Here is a 19,211-nt window from a genome sequence, read left to right on the forward strand (position 1 = left end):
CATAGACAAGCTTTCAATTAATAACTGGGGAAATGCTAATCAATAGTATCGATAGTACACTCGTTATTAATTCATTTACTAATCCATCCGGATTGACACTACAGTCAATCAATTCATGTACCAAAAAATAGACATGATGACCCTTCTCTGAAAATTTCATGGCAATCAGATATCTTGTCCCTTGCCTAACTATGATATACTATATGCTACACTTTCCCTTTTGAAGAAAACAATGTAATGAAATGAAATCATGAAATCGTTCAGACATTCTCAAAATTCCTCTGGTAATATTATGTTTGAATTTTATAATGCTACTGGTGTCTCACTTCATTTCATTTCATTTATTTAGTCTACATCTAAACAGATAACACTGAATCAACTATTTGACGCCACAATACACGGTTCGAGGCCACATCTCTCCATCCTCGAATACGCCCCACGCTCGCCAAGTCGTTCTGCACCTGGTCTGCCCATCTCGCTCGCTGCGCTCCACGTCGTCTCGTACCTGCCGGATCGGAAGCGAACACCATCTTTGCAGGGTTGCTGTCCGGCATTCTTGCAACATGCCCTGCCCATCGTACCCTTCCGGCTTTAGCTACCTTCTGGATACTGGGTTCGCCGTAGAGCTGGGCGAGCTCATGGTTCATTCTTCGCCGCCACACACCGTCTTCTTGCACACCGCCAAAGATGGTCCTAAGCACCCGTCTCTCGAATACTCCGAGTGCTTACAAGTCCTCCTCGAGCATTGTCCATGTTTCATGTCCGTAGAGGACAACAGGTCTTATTAACGTCTTGTACATGACACATTTGGTGCGGTGGCGAATCTTTTTTGACCGCAGTATCGTTTATCGAGAAAAAATAATAGTAAATCTCCAGTTAGCCTTGCGAGCAATGGCGTAGGATTGCCAATCCGGACATGGCAAGTTCGATTCTCGGTCCGGGCTAGGATGTTTTCGAGTTGGAAACTTGCCATACAAGATAAATACTCATGCAATGGCGAGCATAGACAAGCTTTCAATTAATAACTGGGGAAATGCTAATCAAGCTTTTCACCCAAGCCATGCTATAAATTTTGAATCACCCCTTTTGACATTTCCCGTGTCCAACCATAATCTTTATAATTTAATCAAAGTATGCTTAGGCATGTTAGAAAAATATTGATAAGTCCATGGAAACGTCACAAAACCAAATGTTTTCATTTACTATTGTTGTGTTTCTGGTTTTTACCAGGTTTGTAATACATAATTTGTACATTTTAGGCAATTCAAGGGCTGCGGACTGCTAACCGTATTATTAAATACGGGCAAGAGCGTTAGACTACATACTGTGGACGAAATTACCATTGAGAGAACAAAACCAGCGCCAGGGCAATCAATAAGGGTGAAATACGGTAACAGTACAGCACGCAAGGTTAACTTGAGAAGCTAAAACTAAATCATTCTATTCAATGCACTGAAAAAGCTGAATTTGGGACTCCGAACGTATCTACGTCGGTGGTTTACTAAGTCATGGGTACTAAAACTAAAAAAAACGCCACGTTTGGGCTACACTAAATCATAACGCTTCTTCTGAGCCTTCGTTGGGATACGGATGAGTGTCTCTTTTATTGGTTTTAGAGGGGATTTAGAATGCCGTCACCCTACTCTCTTTCTTTTCCCTATAAGCATATGACTTCTCTAAGCTCATGATCTCTTACACAATAAAGTGCTCGACGGCACACTACCAGTCTTTTCCCGATCGAGAACCTGTTCAGAACATCCACTCCGGGCGATGCATTCTCTTCAATTAAAAAAAATGTGCTGATTTGAGTGTATTTATAGAAAATATGATGGATCAATCTAAAATGGGGTAGACTGGGAAAATATCAATAGAGGAGTCTCATGAAGAGTTTTCAGATTGTTTGGCGCAAAATGGGTGGACCACTAGCACTTGTGTAACTACTGAGTTCATCTTCTAGCGCTGGACTTTGAACACCACGATCGATTTTTTTTCTCAATACGACTATTCAGGTATTGTTCTAGAACGTATCGTTTTCTTCAAAGCGATAACGCTGGTAGTTGAATATAACATTCTTTATCTAAATCCTTATGGTTGGCGCAACAAACTTGGCACTTTGTATCCTCACAGACTTTTCTAGGTACTTGATCTTGTTAATCCCTAAAATAAACAGAAAATTAGTTATTCATTTTATACATAAAAACTAACCAGTCCTGGAGATCCAGTCATTTTTTCAAATCAAAACTGAAAAGTCTGACAGTAGCTGATGAACAATAAAATCGATGGCTACTGAGTCGTCGCCAAAAGCGTCGCCATAAGTTTGTACACAGCATACGTCAAAGTTGATTCACCCCTTGTTTATTTATAGCGTAAAAAGCTGGATAGTTGAAAAAGCAGGCCAAGATCCAGTTGGAATGTAGTGCCATAGAAGAAGAAAGAAGAGAAGAAATTAATAATATCGATAGTACACTCGTTATTAATTCATTTACTAATCCATCCGGATTGATACTACAGTCATGGGTCAAACACAATTGATACGTTTGCGTGCGTTTTGACAGTTTTCCCATGGAAAAACTGTCAAAACGCACGCAAACGTACCAATTGTGTTTGGCCCATCAATCAATTCATGTACCAAAAAATAGACATGATGACCCTTCTCTGAAAATTTCATGGCAATCAGATATCTTGTCCCTGGCCTAACTATGATATACTATATGCTACACTTTCCCTTTTGAAGAAAACAATGTAATGAAATGAAATCATGAAATCGTTCAGACATTCTCAAAATTCCTCTGGTAATATTATGTTTGAATTTTATAATGCTACTGGTGTCTCACTTCATTTCATTTCATTTATTTAGTCTACATCTAAACAGATAACACTGAATCAACTATTTGACGCCACAATACACGGTTCGAGGCCACATCTCTCCATCCTCGAATACGCCCCAGGCTCGCCAAGTCGTTCTGCACCTGATCTGCCCATCTCGCTCGCTGCGCTCCACGTCGTCTCGTACCTGCCGGATCGGAAGCGAACACCATCTTTGCAGGGTTGCTGTCCGGCATTCTTGCAACATGCCCTGCCCATCGTACCCTTCCGGCTTTAGCTACCTTCTGGATACTGGGTTCGCCGTAGAGCTGGGCGAGCTCATGGTTCATTCTTCGCCGCCACACACCGTCTTCTTGCACACCGCCAAAGATGGTCCTAAGCACCCGTCTCTCGAATACTCCGAGTGCTTACAAGTCCTCCTCGAGCATTGTCCATGTTTCATGTCCGTAGAGGACAACAGGTCTTATTAACGTCTTGTACATGACACATTTGGTGCGGTGGCTAATCTTTTTTTGACCGCAGTTTCTTCTGGAGCCCGTAGTAGGCCCGACTTCCACAGATGATGCGCCTTTCTATTTCACGACTGACATTGTTATCAGCCGTTAGCAAGGATGCGAGGTACACGAATTCCTTGACCACCTCGAAGGTATCCCCGTCTATCGTAACACTGCTTCCCAGGCGGGCCCTGTCGCGCTCTGTTCCGCCCACAAGCATGTACTTTGTCTTTGAGGCATTCACCACCAGTCCAACTTTTGGTGCTTCACGTTTCAGGCGGGTCTACAGTTCTGCCACCTTTGCAAATATTCGGCCGACAATGTCCATGTCATCCGCGAAACAAATTAATTGACTGGATCTGTTGAAAATCGTACCCTGTCTGTTACACCCGGCTCTCCGCATGACACCTTCTAGCGCAATGTTGAACAACAGACACGAAAATCCATCACCTTGTCTTAGTCCCCGGCGCGATTCAAACGAACTGGAGTGTTCGCCCGAAATCTTCACACATTTTTGCACACCATCCACCGTTGCTTTGATCAGTCTGGTAAGCTTCCCAGGGAAGCTGTTCTCGCCCATAATTTTCCATAGCTCTACGCGGTCTATACTGTCGTATGCCGCCTTGAAATCAACGAACAGATGATGCGTTGAGACCTGGTATTCACGGCATTTTTGAAGGATTTGCCGTACAGTAAAGATCTGGTCCGTTGTCGAGCGACCGTCAACGAAGCCGGCTTGATAACTTCCCACGAACTCATTCACTAATGGTGACAGACGACGGAAGATGATCTGGGATATCACTTTGTAGGCGGTATTAAGGATGGTGATCGCTCGAAAGTTCTCACACTCCAGCTTGTCGCCTTTCTTGTAGATGGGGCATATAACCCCTTCCTTCCACTCCTCCGGTAGCTGTTCAGTTTCCCAGATTCTGACTATCAATTTGTGCAGGGGGCTGGTTGGCTTCCATCGTCCGCTGGACTGACGTAGTCATCTCTTCCGCTGCCTTGACTTTCACTGCCTGTACTCTCAGCGCCATTCAAATGTTCCTCGTAGTGCTGCTTCCACCTTCCAATCACCACACGTTCGTCCGTCAAGATGCCCCCATCCTTATCCCTGCACATTTCGGCTAGCGGCACGAAGCCTTTGCGGGATGCGTTGAGCTTCTGGTAGAACTTGTGTGTTTCTTGAGAACGGCACAGCTGTTCCATCTCCTCGCACTCCGCTTCTTCCAGGCGGCGTTTCTTCTCCTGAAAAAGGCGGGTCTGCTGTCTCCGCTTCCGTCTATAACGTTACACGTTCTGCCGGGTACCTTACTGCAGCGCGACCGCCCGCGCTGCGTCCTTCTCCTCCAGAATCTGTCTGCACTCTTCGTCGAACCAATCGTTCCGTCGACTTCGTCCCATATACCCGACGTTGTTGTCTCAATTATAGATTGAATATAAAATGTTAAGTATATTTACCATAATTTTTGGTATTTTCACTAACGTTCTGCATCAAAGATTAAACGCTACTAATCAACATGAAATTCTTTCATTTCAGGATGTGCCCAAATCACGTGCATCAATGTGAATCCAGGTTTAGAGCCACCTCGGCGATTACTGCTGCAATATCTGGACCTCACTGATTGCGCTTCGATTTCGGACTCTGGGCTTAAAATAATCGCCCGAAACTGTCCGCTATTAGTCTACCTTTACTTACGGCGCTGTATCCAGATAACAGGTAACACGGTGTGATACATTAATCATTTAAAAACAGTTGATACATGAAATTGTTTTTTTTTTCTCAGATGCTGGTCTCAAATTCATCCCAAACTTTTGCATAGCTCTTCGAGAGCTGAGCGTTTCGGACTGTACGAACATCACCGATTTTGGACTGTACGAGCTCGCTAAGCTTGGTGCTACACTACGGTATCTTTCGGTCGCTAAATGCGACCAAGTTTCCGACGCAGGACTGAAGGTCATAGCCCGACGGTGCTACAAGATGCGCTATTTGAACGCCCGAGGTTGCGAAGCGGTTAGTGACGATTCGATTAACGTGCTTGCCCGGTCATGTCCACGGCTGCGAGCCCTGGATATTGGGAAGTGTGACGTCAGCGACGCTGGACTTAGGGCCTTGGCCGAGAGCTGTCCCAATTTGAAGAAACTTAGCTTACGAAATTGTGATATGATAACCGATCGAGGTATCCAGTGCATTGCGTACTACTGCCGGGGTCTGCAGCAGCTGAACATCCAGGATTGCCAAATATCCGTCGAAGGATACAGAGCGGTCAAGAAATACTGTAAACGATGCGTTATTGAGCATACGAATCCGGGATTTTGCTAGCGATTGTTGAATGTACAGGCTAAGTGCTCTCTTTTTACGTGTTTTAAACATACAAACTGTGTAGCAAATTGTTTTAGAAATTTCGAATTTTGATTTAAAGTTTTGCCAAAAAACACGAGCAGAAATTTGTTGATAACTTTATTTAATTAGGGGAATATTTTATATTATGTTTTGTAATAAAAATATACTGTACACTAACGACGTAATATAATTTTTTTTTATATTTTTGCCTTGACCTTTCAAATATTTTGTATAGACTTTATTTATATAAAATGTAGAGCAAATAAAATGTATTTATTTTACGAAACTTTTCTTTATTGTCTGTGTACTTTTGTTTGTATCTTTGCGAAAAGTTTGGGTAAATCCGGGTGTTGAAATAAAGGTTCGGTACGAGCGGAAATCACACCATTTCAAAGATAAAAGTCTTATTTATGATTTATAGAAATTATTTATTTATATTTATAGAAATTCGAAATGTGCTTCAGTTATTGACATCCCGGTGAAATTTGCAACTTTCTGAAATTAAAATACTCTTTGTCCAAAACTTGCAAGTGCAACTTATTTTGGAACCTCAAATGTACACATTTTGGACACCCCCAATAAAGTCTCTCTGGAATTATCCATTCGCTCTGGTCAATTTGCTGAAGCAAAGCATTATCTTTTGATTGGCATACATAAATAAGATACATAATGTTGCGATAGTTGAATGATAAAAGGAATACGCGATTCACCAACGATTTATATACTTTATTACAAAAGTTACAATTATAAAAACGTGTCGAGTCCCTTGCTATCGCAAACAATCTTCTCCTTCTTCCTTTCTGTCATTCCACTGACATCACCGCTAGCATCTGTCGCACTGACACCTGTCAGTCGATGAGCCACCCTTGTGGCGAAGTCAGTGGGCAGCCTCCTAACACCTCCCCCCTTCTAGAACAGTTGATAAGGTTCATACCTCACGGGTGGTCTACGAATCCTCGTAGACTGACGAGTGGAAATCGGTGGTTTTCTTATGTTACTTGAGGGATGGTGCTGCTTTTGAGATTCAGAGCGCTGCTGATGTTCTGGAGGAACACCTTCAGTAGTCTCCTGTTGGTACTCCGGATCCGTTGTTGTATTAAGACCGCAACCATCCAGCAGAATATCCAGAGGCACCCCAATGTCTTCTGATGTTTGCGAATGCTTCGGTCCATCGGATTGATGACGTGTTCTCAATTGGTTACAATGTGATCTGATGAGCTGCTGTTTCGTTTCCAACCACACGTTGTACATTACTTCTCCTAGACGCTCCACAACTGATCCAGCTTCCCAGGTCCATTTGTTGTTCCGGAATACTTTAGCCCAGATAAGGTCGTGCGGACTGCAAGTTCTTGACTTTGTGCCATGCTTTCGGTTGTATTGGTCTTCTTGCTTAGGATGCTTGTTCGTATAGAATTGCGAAGGTGGACGTAAAAAGTCTAGTGATGTTCGGACAGGCCTACCTACTAATAACTCTGCAGGAGATTTTCCATCCGGTGCACTGCGGCATGGTGTCGATCGATAACATTGGAGGAAAATGTCGATGGCTTCATCTAATGCTTCTCCTGCCGTTATTTTCTTGAGCGACCTTTTAAAAGTATTAACAAACCTTTCCGCGAGGCCGTTCGACTGCGGATGAAATGGAGCCGTTTTGAGGTGGAGAATAGCATTTTTGTTACAGTATGATTGGAAAGCTTCGCTGGTAAACTTTGTACCATTATCCGATACCAGTGTTTCAGGAGCTCCAAATCTAGCAAAAATTCCTCGAAGCATGCGCACTGTCGCTGCCGTGGTAATGTCCTTGGTGCGTATTACCTCTGGTTACTTGCTAAACGAATCCACCAGAATTAAGTAGTACCACCCTTCTAGCGGACCGGCATAGTCCACATGTACACGCTGCCATGGTTTCTCAGGAGCTGGCCAGGATTTGAGAATTGTCTTCCGATCGGTTTTTGCTACGATCGAACAATCGATGCAGGTTTGCACAAGTTTAGCGATGTCTTCGTCGATGTGAGGCCAGTATACGTACTGTCTTGAAATAGATCGCATTCGTTCCACGCCCGGGTAACTGTTTGAGTACTCGTTTACGGAATTTCGGTGGAATTACTAATCGTTCCCCGTACATTAAACAATTGTCTACTATAGTGAGCGAATCACGCCGTAGATAATACTGTTGAATTTGGAGATCTGACAGATCCTTTTTCTTCGAAGGCCAACTTGTGTTGACGAACCGAATAACTTGTTGAAGTGTGTCATCGGTTTTAGTTTCCGCTTGCACCATCTTGAACGATAGCGGAAATATATCAGATTCGCTAATTACCTTTCTGATCGAGCTTTCCATTTCGAGATTGGCGATTACGATCTCCTCATCTGGGCGAATATGACGGTTTATTAATCTGGACAAAACATCAGCGTACCCGAAATTTTCCGTTGAAATATAACGAATATCAAAATCATACAGGAGTAACGTCAATGCCCATCTTTGAAGCCGATTTGCCGTGTACGTTGGAATTCCCTTCTTCGATCCGAAAATAGACAATAGCGGCTTGTGATCAGTTTCGAGGATAAACTTCCGACCGAAAAGCATTCGATGGAACCGGGTCACTGCAAAGATAAGAGCCAAGCCTTCCTTTTCCACTTGACTATAATTCCATTCAGCTGCCGTTAAACTACGGGATACGTGGTATACAGCTTTAACCGTCCCGTCCGGAAATTGATGCGCAATTCGGGCTCCCAACCCAAATGCGGATGCGTCCGCCGAAACAATGATGCCCAAATTTGGATTGTAATGGGTCAGTAGTAACGGCGACTGGAGTATCTCCCGAAACCGATCGAACGATGCTTGACATGCTGGTGACCATTCAAAGTTTGCTCCGGCTTTTAACAGCTGATCCATAGGGTGTCGTAGAGTGCGCATCTCTTTGACATATTTGCCATAATAATTTATGGCACCTAAGTAGGAACGAAGCGAAGATACATCGTGTGGAGGAGGCATACTAACGATAGCTGAAATTTTCCCTGGATCTGGCCTAATTCCACTACCGTCTAAAATTTGTCCTAGGTGCTTGACTTGCTGCATTCCAAAGCTGCACTTCTCGATGCGCACGGTGAACCCGTACTTTTTGAGACGCTGGAGGGTACGTTGCAAGTTTCGCTGATGCTCTTCTTCGTTGCGGCCGCCCACAAGGATGTCATCCAAGTAACCAACGGTATACTCGAGGTCGGCTAGCATAGTGTCCATTAATTGTTGGAAAGCACCCGGGGCAGACTTGATGCCAGGTGACAAGCGTGTATACTGGAAGAGGCCTTTATGGGTGTTGATGGTCAGGAGAGGTTGGCAGGATTGATCCACCTCTACTTGGAGGTAAGCATCGGATAAGTCCACATGACTAAAAATCCGACAGTTGGCCATCTTTGCAAAAATATCCTCGGGCAATGGCAACGGATATTGGTTTGGCTCGAGAACACTGTTATGGCCGGTAGAATAATCAGCGCAGATACGAACGGTTCCGTTTGGTTTTCGTACCTCGACGATTGGTGCCGTGTGGTCGATAAAATCCACTTTCTTCAATCTACATAAGATCTGTAAACGGATCAGTTCGTTTTCTACTACTTGCTTCATGGAGTATGGCACCGGTCGTTTCGGCCTGAACACCGGTTTCGGATCTCCTTTGAGAACCAGCTTGACCGGGGACTTGTTACAGAGTCCCATCTCATTCGTAAATACTTCTGCACACTGTGTTTGAAGTGAAACGATTCGCTGATTGGCTTATATTGTTATTTGGTTGCAGGGATGATCCCATAAACCAAATATATCCATCCAGTCAATGCCTAAAATGTCGAGGTTGACGTTAGGAGATGCTATGAAGCACTTACCCTCGCTGGTGGTGCCGTTGAAGGTAATGTTGCACTCCAATTCAGCCATTAAGTGCAGTGGCTCTCCGGATGCTGTCCTGGCAGTGCACTCTACTGATTTTGCTTTTGGTTGGCCGATTTTAATCCACGATTGGTGTGAAATAATGGAGATGTCGGATCCTGTGTCCAACTGCAGACGAAGAGGAACATTGTTGATTTGGAGTTCGACAAATTTACGACGATTACCGATGGTCCTAACTGACACAGCTTTTGCCGATGGTTGATGTCTTCTCTTGTTAAATTTGTCTGGATGATTGCTTGCAGTATGGCTTGTTTTCGACGAGAAGCATGCACAATACCCTTCACGGTGTCCGTGTCTCCCGCAATTGTTGCACCGATGGTCACGAAACCGACAATCTTTATTGAAGTGCATCCCGCCGCAGGACCAGCATGGCGTTTTTGGCTGATCGCGGTTATTGCTGCTATCCGAAGGCGATCGATGTTTTGGTTTCTTTCGCTTGGAGAATGCGACCGCATTGACCGCCGAAGAGCAGCTTTCCACCAACACTGTATCCTGCTTGAGATTGACCAAGCTGTTACATTGCTCCACAACTTGCTGCAGGGTGAGCTCCGCAGATTCGTTCAGCTTGTTGATAAGCCGCATCCGGATTTCTGATTCCTGCTTGGATTTGAGGCCACAGACGTAGATGAGGCACTTAAATTGTTCCTCCGTCAACTCCGACAGCTTGAAATCAACGCATGCCTTGTTTACCTTGCAAGAATACGCCAATTAGTCATCAAAGTCCTCCTTGGTGGTCTGCAAACAGTTGTATCGCCTCCGGAACATTTATATTGTTGCTCCAAATAACGATTTTAACTTGTCCACAGTTTCTTCGAAGGTGAACTCCCGGGCAAGCTTCGGAAGAATGAAGCTGTTGTACCGCTCATGGTCTGGTGGGCCTAATTTCCGTAGGAGTAGTCGGACTTTTGCCGCGTCATCCAGCTTGCTGGCATCTTTGTCGAACAAGTCGATGTATCGGGAGAACCATGCATCAAAAGTGTGCGCATTGACCTTGTCGTAGATGAATTCCGCCATGTTGCTTGATAGGGAATCCAGTACTGATTCATCTCGGGACAATTTGTTGACTGCAACCTGCGTGGCGGCCAACTGTTGGGCTATTTGTCTCATCAAGACTTGCTGGTTATTCAGGATTTGTACAACAGCCTCTGTAAGATTGTTGGGCTGCGGTTGCCCTCCTGACGCTTGACCTGCATTGTTCTCCGTCATTGCACTTATTCCACTGTCTCTGAATCCACAAAAACGCCTTATTTTGGGACGAACGCGCAATTTGTTTTTCTCGCGCGAAACTCCAATACCTCGTCGCCACTGTTGCGATATTTGAATGATAAAAGGAATACGCGATTCACGAACGATTTAAAATATACTTTATTACAAAAGTTACAATTATAAAAACGTGTCGAGTCCCTTGCTATCGCAAACAATCTTCTCCTTCTTCCTTTCTGTCATTCCACTGACATCACCGCTAGCATCTGTCAGTCGACACCTGTCAGTCGATGAGCTACCCTTGTGGCGAAGTCAGTGGGCAGCCTCCCAACACATTAGATAATTGCTGGCATTCTAAATTCCAACATGAACTTATGGTGTACATTTTGAGATTCTGAATATCGTTAGTTTTGCAAATGAAAAAGTTAAACAAACTCAGAACAACATTATTCACTTGAAGCCAACGATGGCAGCGGCATAAAAGATATTTTAGTTACTAGATAAAGATTGTCGCTTCGGTTCCCTTTGTTCTGCTGTCCGAAACATGTGTGGTATCAAACTGTCAAATCGTATGTATTTTTCCTTCATTGACATAGACTAACGCAAAATGAACTCCTCCAAAAATTATGACATAGACTAATGCAAAATGAACTCCCCCAAGAAATTATGACGTTTGAGCGGGTCGCATAATGAACGCAAAATGAACTTTTGTTCGACTGGACGACCCGCTCAAATGTCAAAATCCATTAGGTGAGTGAATTTGATGAACTCCTGCGAAGGTCTATTTGAGCGGGTTACATAATGAACGCAAAATGAACTTTTGTTCGAGAAGACGACCCGCTCAAATGTCAAAACCCATCGGGTGAGTGAATTTGATGAACTCCTGCACAGGTCTATTGACATCCTATTGTTTAGTCCATCGCCAGATCGTAGCCAGGATGTCCCGGGCTATAATTTTTTTTTATACTACGTTTCAATGATGACAGCGGGCTATGTTTACACACAAAAAAAAATCGTTGGTGAAATTAAAAGAAACGTTGGTAAAATCAAGAAAATCAGTTAGTGATTTTCAGTAGAAAGTATAGAACTGTTAAATTCACCAATGCAAAAAATGTCACTTCAGTAAGAACTTCGATAAGAGTCAACCTTTCGAAATGACATTTTTCTCTTAAAACTAAATGTGTATTTTACATTTGAATTCACTACACACTTAAAAGCTAAATTTGATTTCGGCAATAGAAAGAGACGAACTTGGTCGGTAAATTACTATATTACTGATATATCGTCAAAGTTTGACATTTCATATTGTTTTTCTAAACTCTTGTTGCCGAAATTCAGCTAAGAACATTGATCACCGAAAGTCGATAATCTATTTTGCGATCAGAATCGGCGAATTAATATATTTGCCGCGATTCGGAAAAGTGTGAAATGTCAAAATCGAAGTTGTCTTGAGTACGCAAAAAAAGAAAAAGTAAATTCAACAACGTGTTTGCTTGCTGACAAATTGCATTCTGTGTAAATAAGTTTTTGAATATTATCTATGCGATTGATGCATATAATAATTTAATCTCTTTTGTAGTGAAATCGGCATAATATTTTTTCAGCGGCTTTTTGCGATAATGAGTGTTATTCAACAAAGCAAAAATAAGGCACCACCATTGAGATATTGTGCATTGGAGTCTCCGGTTGTACGTGAGAATCGAGATTCTGAGACGAAGAGATTAATTTTTCGATCTAAGGTGTTTCCGACAAGTGAATGCTTGTGTTATCCATTACTTTATATAAACATAATGTTGCGCAATGAACGTGAATGAACTATCAAGCAATATATTTTGAAAACACTCACTGGAATGCATTTTGTAAAAAAAACTTAAATACATCCCTTGATTTTGCTTAATTAAAATATGTCGAAAAGCTAAATCCATATTATCAGACCAATATGTTTCAGAAATATATATATATATATATATATATATATATATATATATATATATATATATATATATATATATATATACACTGAAAACAGCGATGCGGTTAAAATTACCATTTTGATGGTTTAAATTAAATGCACAACACCACTTGATTTGTGCAGACTACATTCTTCAGTTATTTCAAACGAAAGAAGTTGTTAAATTTACTATGGATGTGAAGAGCGGGTTGACAGCGAAAATACCATGCCCATGGTTAGCATAACAATGACATACAGTGAATGTGACTATTTCTCTGTTCTTAAATTGATGATGATTGTGTAGTCAATGAAAAAACCAAAATAAATAACCAAAGTTGACAAGAAAAAATTCGAAACAAAACCAGACGGATTTGTGAAAATGCATAATATTATATGTTTTCCGGGTTCTTTATTTGTTCATTTCTTATAAACTATTAAATGGTGATTTGTGACTTCGTATTTTGACAACATCATGTTGATTGCTTCTCATCGGAACATAATTTCTCCGAGGGGATATTATCGTCAAGTACCCTTTGCGAGATTTAGGATTCTGGGAATGCGAAAAGAAATATGTTACTTATAGTCAATAGCAACAAAATTTTTAACTCACCAATTGTAGAAATTAATCAGTGACAGCTTTTCTCCTAGTTTGTCCTTGCGACCTGCAAAGGATTTTTCAGTCTTAATAAAAGAGCAAAATGCCTAAATAAATATGCATACGAACCTCGGTGTGTAGTTTTCAATTCACCATGTATGATTCATTTATTTGTTTCATTTTTTAGTCCCACTTTGAGCAAGTTAAAAATAGTTTTGCTCTGCACTTTCTGATATGTGAATAATGGCGTCTTCTGCAGGCTTCTCTTCGCAACCGCAGTACCATGAATTTTTGTTAATAATACCATGACAGCATGGTATTTTTAACAAATATGCAGTCAATTTAATTGAATTTTTGTTCAATATAAACACATTGCGAAATAGTTATTTCAACAATAGTTCCATAGTTGAAATTACTACAGTACTTATTTCAGTGTATATATATATATATATATATTTATATATATACACTATATCAAACATACAAAATATAATCCTATGAACAAAGCTAGACAAACCGGACACTTCTCCTCAGTCGAAAGGGTTCGATTAACGGTGCATTAGCATTATATACAAACTCCGGGAGTTCCGACAGCAGTTGTCATTTCTGCTGATGGTCGAACTGGATCCTCCTTGTAGTGCATGCGTGAAGGCTGGAAGATGAACTGCACACTTAAATTATTTTGTAGACCTCAGCAAAATTTTTGCCGAGATTCCAACAGCCAACATCTCGGTAATATTTTTTACTGAAATTCGGTAATTTCTTTACCGAAATTTCGTCAATATTTTGCCGAAATTCGGCAAAGTTGATTTTTTGCCGAGATCTCGGTAACGATTACCGATCACTCGGTAAAGTTTACCGAAATCTCGGTAAAAATTTTACCGAAATTCGTCGAAATTATTACCAATATCTCGGCTGTTGGATTCTCGGCAGTCGGTAAACTTAGAATTTTAAGTGTGTGAGAATTGATGGTGATGGAATCAGGGCCATTGCAGATGGACTCATGCGACGGCTTCCAATCTTTGTCGATGAACGCTCGTCGTTTATGGTGGTGCATGGAGGAGCATTTTGAGGCATATGAGTTGTGCGGCATACTGTCGGTAATTATGGTGTTTTTTCTCTCACCCTGTAGGATCAAGGAAAACTTATCCTTCGTTGCTTGTTTCCTAAAAGGCAATTTAAAAAAAAAAGATTAATCGATAGGAAATGTATTTTGGAATACATACCTCAGTACTTTTATTTCATCAACCAATTCCGGAGTCCGGCATTTGTTGAACTCTATACTTTTTCCCTTTAGTTTCCGAGATATTTCAGGTTTCCGATGAACATATTTTCCGCGCCAAATGTGACAGTTAGGTAGCTGCAGAGTACAGCTGCCAGATATTTTCATAGACAACGTTGCCAATAATAATAACATAATAACAAGCCCATTTGAAATTTTCTGATCTTTCAAAAGAAAAATTTCAACTCTTGAAATAACAATTTTTTATTTATAAATCATTTCTTAAGTTGAAAGTTTTATTTTCACATTAAGAGTTTCATTATTTAAATTTACCAAAATTACTATAATGTCAAAATAAAAGTGCAAAATTTTCAGAAACATAATTTATTTTTTCTCTGTGATTGATGATGATGACACCACGCTTGTCACCGGCTCGATTTAGATCCCCTATGGTCCAATGCACCGAGTTCATCATTGACGTTTGAGACGGGCGCTGTTTACTAAGAATAAATACTTTTTCATTCATCGAGTTCATGCAAGTGTTCATTTTTAGTAAACAGCGCCCGTCTCAAACGTCATTGTGTTCATTCGGTGCATTAGACCACATAGACCTGTGCAGGAGTTCATGAAATTCACTCACCCGATGGATTTTGACATTTGAGCGGGTCGTCTTCTCGAACAAAAGTTCATTTTGCGTTCATTATGCGATCCGTTTAAGAAGAAGCATGTTAACTGGACTACGGTGGCGCTATCTACTCGTTTCATAGCGGCAAATTTTGCTTTTTCATTAATCCATTCTGTCTGTTTGTTGATACCGGGTGAGTGCCAATGTTTTCCAATAAGTCAAAGCCTGCATTGATTGAAATATGTAAATATTTTCTACCTCCTGGATGTCAAAAAGGCACTCACGCGGCGCCATTATCGAGCGCAAAATACTGGATTCGTCATGTGTAAAAACCAAGGGCCTCATATGCCTGTCACTGGCGAACAAAGCTCGTGTACTCTGCATCGAAGATTAGAACCGGTGTTATGGCGCAATCGTTAATGCGCACATATTGATATGCGGTTAGTTACTGCAAATAAATTCTTTTTGGAGTCCCTATATTCAAGCAGGTATCTCAAGCATACTACAGTAGCCGTTCGATAACTGCAAAATATTTACTTTGCAGTTAACGAATGCCGTTCGATAACTGCAACGCATTCTAGACGTCAAACGGTTGTCAATCGACGTCAGATGCAATAAAAGTGCATCTAAATGTGCATCCCAATGCAGCTGTCATTAAGTCTGACATCAGTTTGAAGTTTAGCGGTCCGATAACTGCAAAACTGTTGCAACCAGGGTTCTTATATCAGGGTTCACTCACTTCGACAGTAGATGGGAGAGACAAGCCCCGGGGTGAAAAATTCATTGTCAGTGCAAAACATAAACAAACTCGGTTGCTGCCCCATATAAAAATCCAAGATGGCTGAATCATGAAATTGGCATACTTCTACACCTGGGGTGGCATTGCGCATCTCGATTCGAACGAAATTCTATCGAGTCGAACATGTTTAGCATTACGGCTTTCGATTCGATCTCGAAAACGACTCATCGTTCGAGGTATGTTCAAGGAGGTACTAGAATAACGAGATGTTTTGGCATTATGGATACACGATAGCACACTGAAAAACGAGTCAAGTCGAATGAAAAACGCTCGTCACCTTTATAGCTTTCGAATGTTGTTCGAGAGTCATTTCTTGCTGAAAGTTTTAATTATATTTGTTATTATTTATGTACGGGAAGAGAATAAATGTTTCATTATTGTATCTTGAAGGAAAGAATGTCATTAATATAACTACTTTTATAGTTTCCAGACAATATGCAATCTCTAATTACCCCGAAATCCGCGTAAAAAATACTTCAACTAAAATCGGTTTTTTGCAGTTTTTATGTACTTCTTGACGATTTCGATGGACCGCGTGAAAAATCTATGGGAAAAATATGCGAAAAACGTGTATATTCCAAAATGTACGTAAAAATTGTTGAGTCAAATAAAAAACGCAAGAGATGACCCAAGTGCATTTAACTAAAACACATGGAAACATCAAAGTAGTTTTATTATCCAATCCTTCTTAACTTTAAATTATTTAGTTCATAATTGGATCTGTGGCATAAACTCAAATAAACATAGAACTTATAATTTGTGTCATAACAATACCTCAATTTGCAAAACATATCCAATCGGCATAATGTTTTAATCGGTTGCAACTGCTAAAAAAATAATATTGCTTTTTATAGTCATTGAGCACAATTTGCTTGTTTATAAAATAACTACCAATTCATACCCTGAAGGATGCCTTACCAACAGGCAGCATGCTACACGCAGATGAAATTACTCTTATTCTCTCGGTTTACTCACATTCACCATGCGCTGAAGGTTGTCTCTCCAGCGGGTGGCATACTAAACACGGAGACAGCTATCTCTTATTCTCTCTGTTTACATTTCGTTTGACAGAACATACTCGATCGAGCTAGTACAGCACCATTCGAAATCTTGTACTGCGACTGAATGAAGTCGAACGAAATACATAATGCCGCAATTTTTTCGAAACGAATGCAAAAACGTACGAATCGAGTGATTCGATTCGAGGTGCACAATGCCACCCCTGTTTGTATTCACCTTGGTTGCAACTATCGAATTGCAGTTAAAAAGCATTGCAGTTAAACGACTTGCAGTTATCGAACGTCTACTGTACATTGTTATATTGCTGCATGATTGAGTGTTTAATTTTGATGAAATATCGAAAACAAAAGTGTGCATAAAAATATCCTCACCATAACAAAAACTCAAAGGTGCAGCCCAATCGGGTTGTACGCAAAGGTGACGTATGACTACGTAGCTATACGAAAAGGAGGGTATTTTTCATCATAATTTGTGTAAATTTATTAGCATTGTGCAAACTGCTCGGAGGTCAACCGAATCAAGAAACTGAAGGTAGCTCCCAGTTGGATGAACCAGCCGTGGAAAAGGAACGATTCATCGGCCGCATCGCCACTGAAGGCATTCGTCTATCTTTCAGTGGATATCATCAGAATCCTAGAAGACATTATGCTCACAAATGTCCGGACGAAAGGAAAAAAATACGCAGAATCGGAGGTGGCGCGAAACAAAACACAAATATATTAATTTGCAACGTTCGACTTCCGCCCGCGATGGAAGCGTACATGCATCGTTTTCTACAGCGCTGGTGGCAACGTGAGCAGGACTTCAAGAATAAATTACAAACAGTCCTTTTCACCGACAAACCGACGTGCCTTCCCATATACAGTTCTTCAAATTTCTTGGCAATTACTCTCCTTTCATTATCTAGCTCCATCTGTGCGATGGTTTACACTAGAAATACTAGAATAAGAGATCGGCGAAGACGCCATCTTGTTTCCAATCGAACCGTCAAAAGCGGTTCCATTTCGACTTGTTTACTTTTTGCACCCATAAGAAGCAAGCAAAAAGTTCAAGTGCTGCCAGTATCATTTTCACGATTTCATGCATTTTCATACGTTGCCATTTCGACAGTTTTTCACTCCGCCGGTCTCTGGTTATAGGGTTGCTAGTTTACACAACAGCTCTCACAAATGTGCGGGCAAATTTGGTCATGCACTCTTTAATTTATTTCATCAGCTTCCACGTAATAATCAATATTCGATATTATAAATATCAAGAGTTTTATGATAGGATTTGTTAGCCAAATAAAAACATTCGATTTTCAAAAATGTGTGTAATGATCGTAAAGACTTAAATGTCGATTTAAGCATCGAAAAAGATTTTCTATTTCTTGGTTGTTTTTATCCTCATCGCTGTGTAGATTGTTTGAAACGTGCATATAATGTTTACGTCGACCAGCTGGTGGATTGCGCGCATTTTGCTTTTTCTTTTTCTCAACTTTTTCTATCAAAAGAACGTTAATGTCAGTATATGACAGAACGAGTTACTACACTCGGAGTAAAACGATTGAATTTTTTTTCCAATTTTGAAATCAGAGAGGCCCGTCGGTTTGTCGGTGCTTAAACTATTTATCCAAGAAGAGGTTTTGACCGCTAGGAAAATTGTTTACCCAGACAAACAGACTGTTCGGCTGTTTAAACGACAATGACGATTTTGGAAAGATTTGTTTTTAATAATGCGCCATTTGAAAAACTAAGGCAGCTAAACGACATTTTTCACTAAGGTGGCGTCTTCATCGATTTGGCCGTCGTCGACGGAAAGTGAAATTTTCTGCCAAGATTCTTTGGTTTTGTTTCGTTAGTCATTAGAAATGATATCGATTTTTTCGGGTTACCATCGTTTGGCGACGACAGAAAGTTGCCCTTTGGTAGCACAACCACAAGCGCACTTCGGAGGGAGATGATGCAATGAGTTTGTTCAAATCTGGGTGGTGCGGATAGAATCGATTTGGTTGTGAAACTGAAGCCAAAATTTTCTATTGTGCCGGAGCCAAACATTGAAGATTGTGGTTATGTTCGTTTCTGATCTAATATTGAGAAGTATTGTTATTTTTTTGGGAAAAAATAAAAATAAACTTTGTTTGAGTTTTGTATTCTTTGTAACAAATATTCTCACATTATATTTCGAGTGGAAAATTAGTGGGAATGCAACTAAAAAGC

General features: G+C 40.9%; 2 protein-coding genes across 3 annotated transcripts in view; one reads left to right on the plus strand and one right to left on the minus strand.

Annotated features, from left to right (window-relative positions):
- LOC134227916 (F-box/LRR-repeat protein 7) overlaps nucleotides 1-5,950 on the plus strand; it is a 226,938-nt gene extending 220,988 nt beyond the window's left edge. For both annotated transcript variants that reach the window (XM_062709622.1, XM_062709623.1), the window contains 2 exons: nucleotides 4,861-5,040; nucleotides 5,108-5,950. In XM_062709622.1, the coding sequence (XP_062565606.1) occupies nucleotides 4,861-5,040; nucleotides 5,108-5,643 (716 nt within the window). In that variant the 3' untranslated portion in view covers nucleotides 5,644-5,950. The remainder of the gene's footprint in view (nucleotides 1-4,860; nucleotides 5,041-5,107) is intronic.
- A 623-nt stretch (nucleotides 5,951-6,573) lies between these two features.
- LOC134222146 (uncharacterized protein K02A2.6-like) lies at nucleotides 6,574-10,180 on the minus strand. The gene is made up of 3 exons (XM_062701289.1): nucleotides 9,538-10,180; nucleotides 7,691-9,429; nucleotides 6,574-7,290 (listed from the first exon to the last, which is right to left on the minus strand). The coding sequence occupies exons 1-3, from the start codon at nucleotides 10,178-10,180 to the stop codon at nucleotides 6,574-6,576; spliced, it is 3,099 nt and encodes a 1,032-aa protein (XP_062557273.1).
- Nucleotides 10,181-19,211: the final 9,031 nt, after the last annotated feature.

This window comes from Armigeres subalbatus, chromosome 3 (assembly GCF_024139115.2).
Source record: "Armigeres subalbatus isolate Guangzhou_Male chromosome 3, GZ_Asu_2, whole genome shotgun sequence".
NCBI classification, from domain to species: Eukaryota; Metazoa; Arthropoda; class Insecta; order Diptera; family Culicidae; genus Armigeres; species Armigeres subalbatus.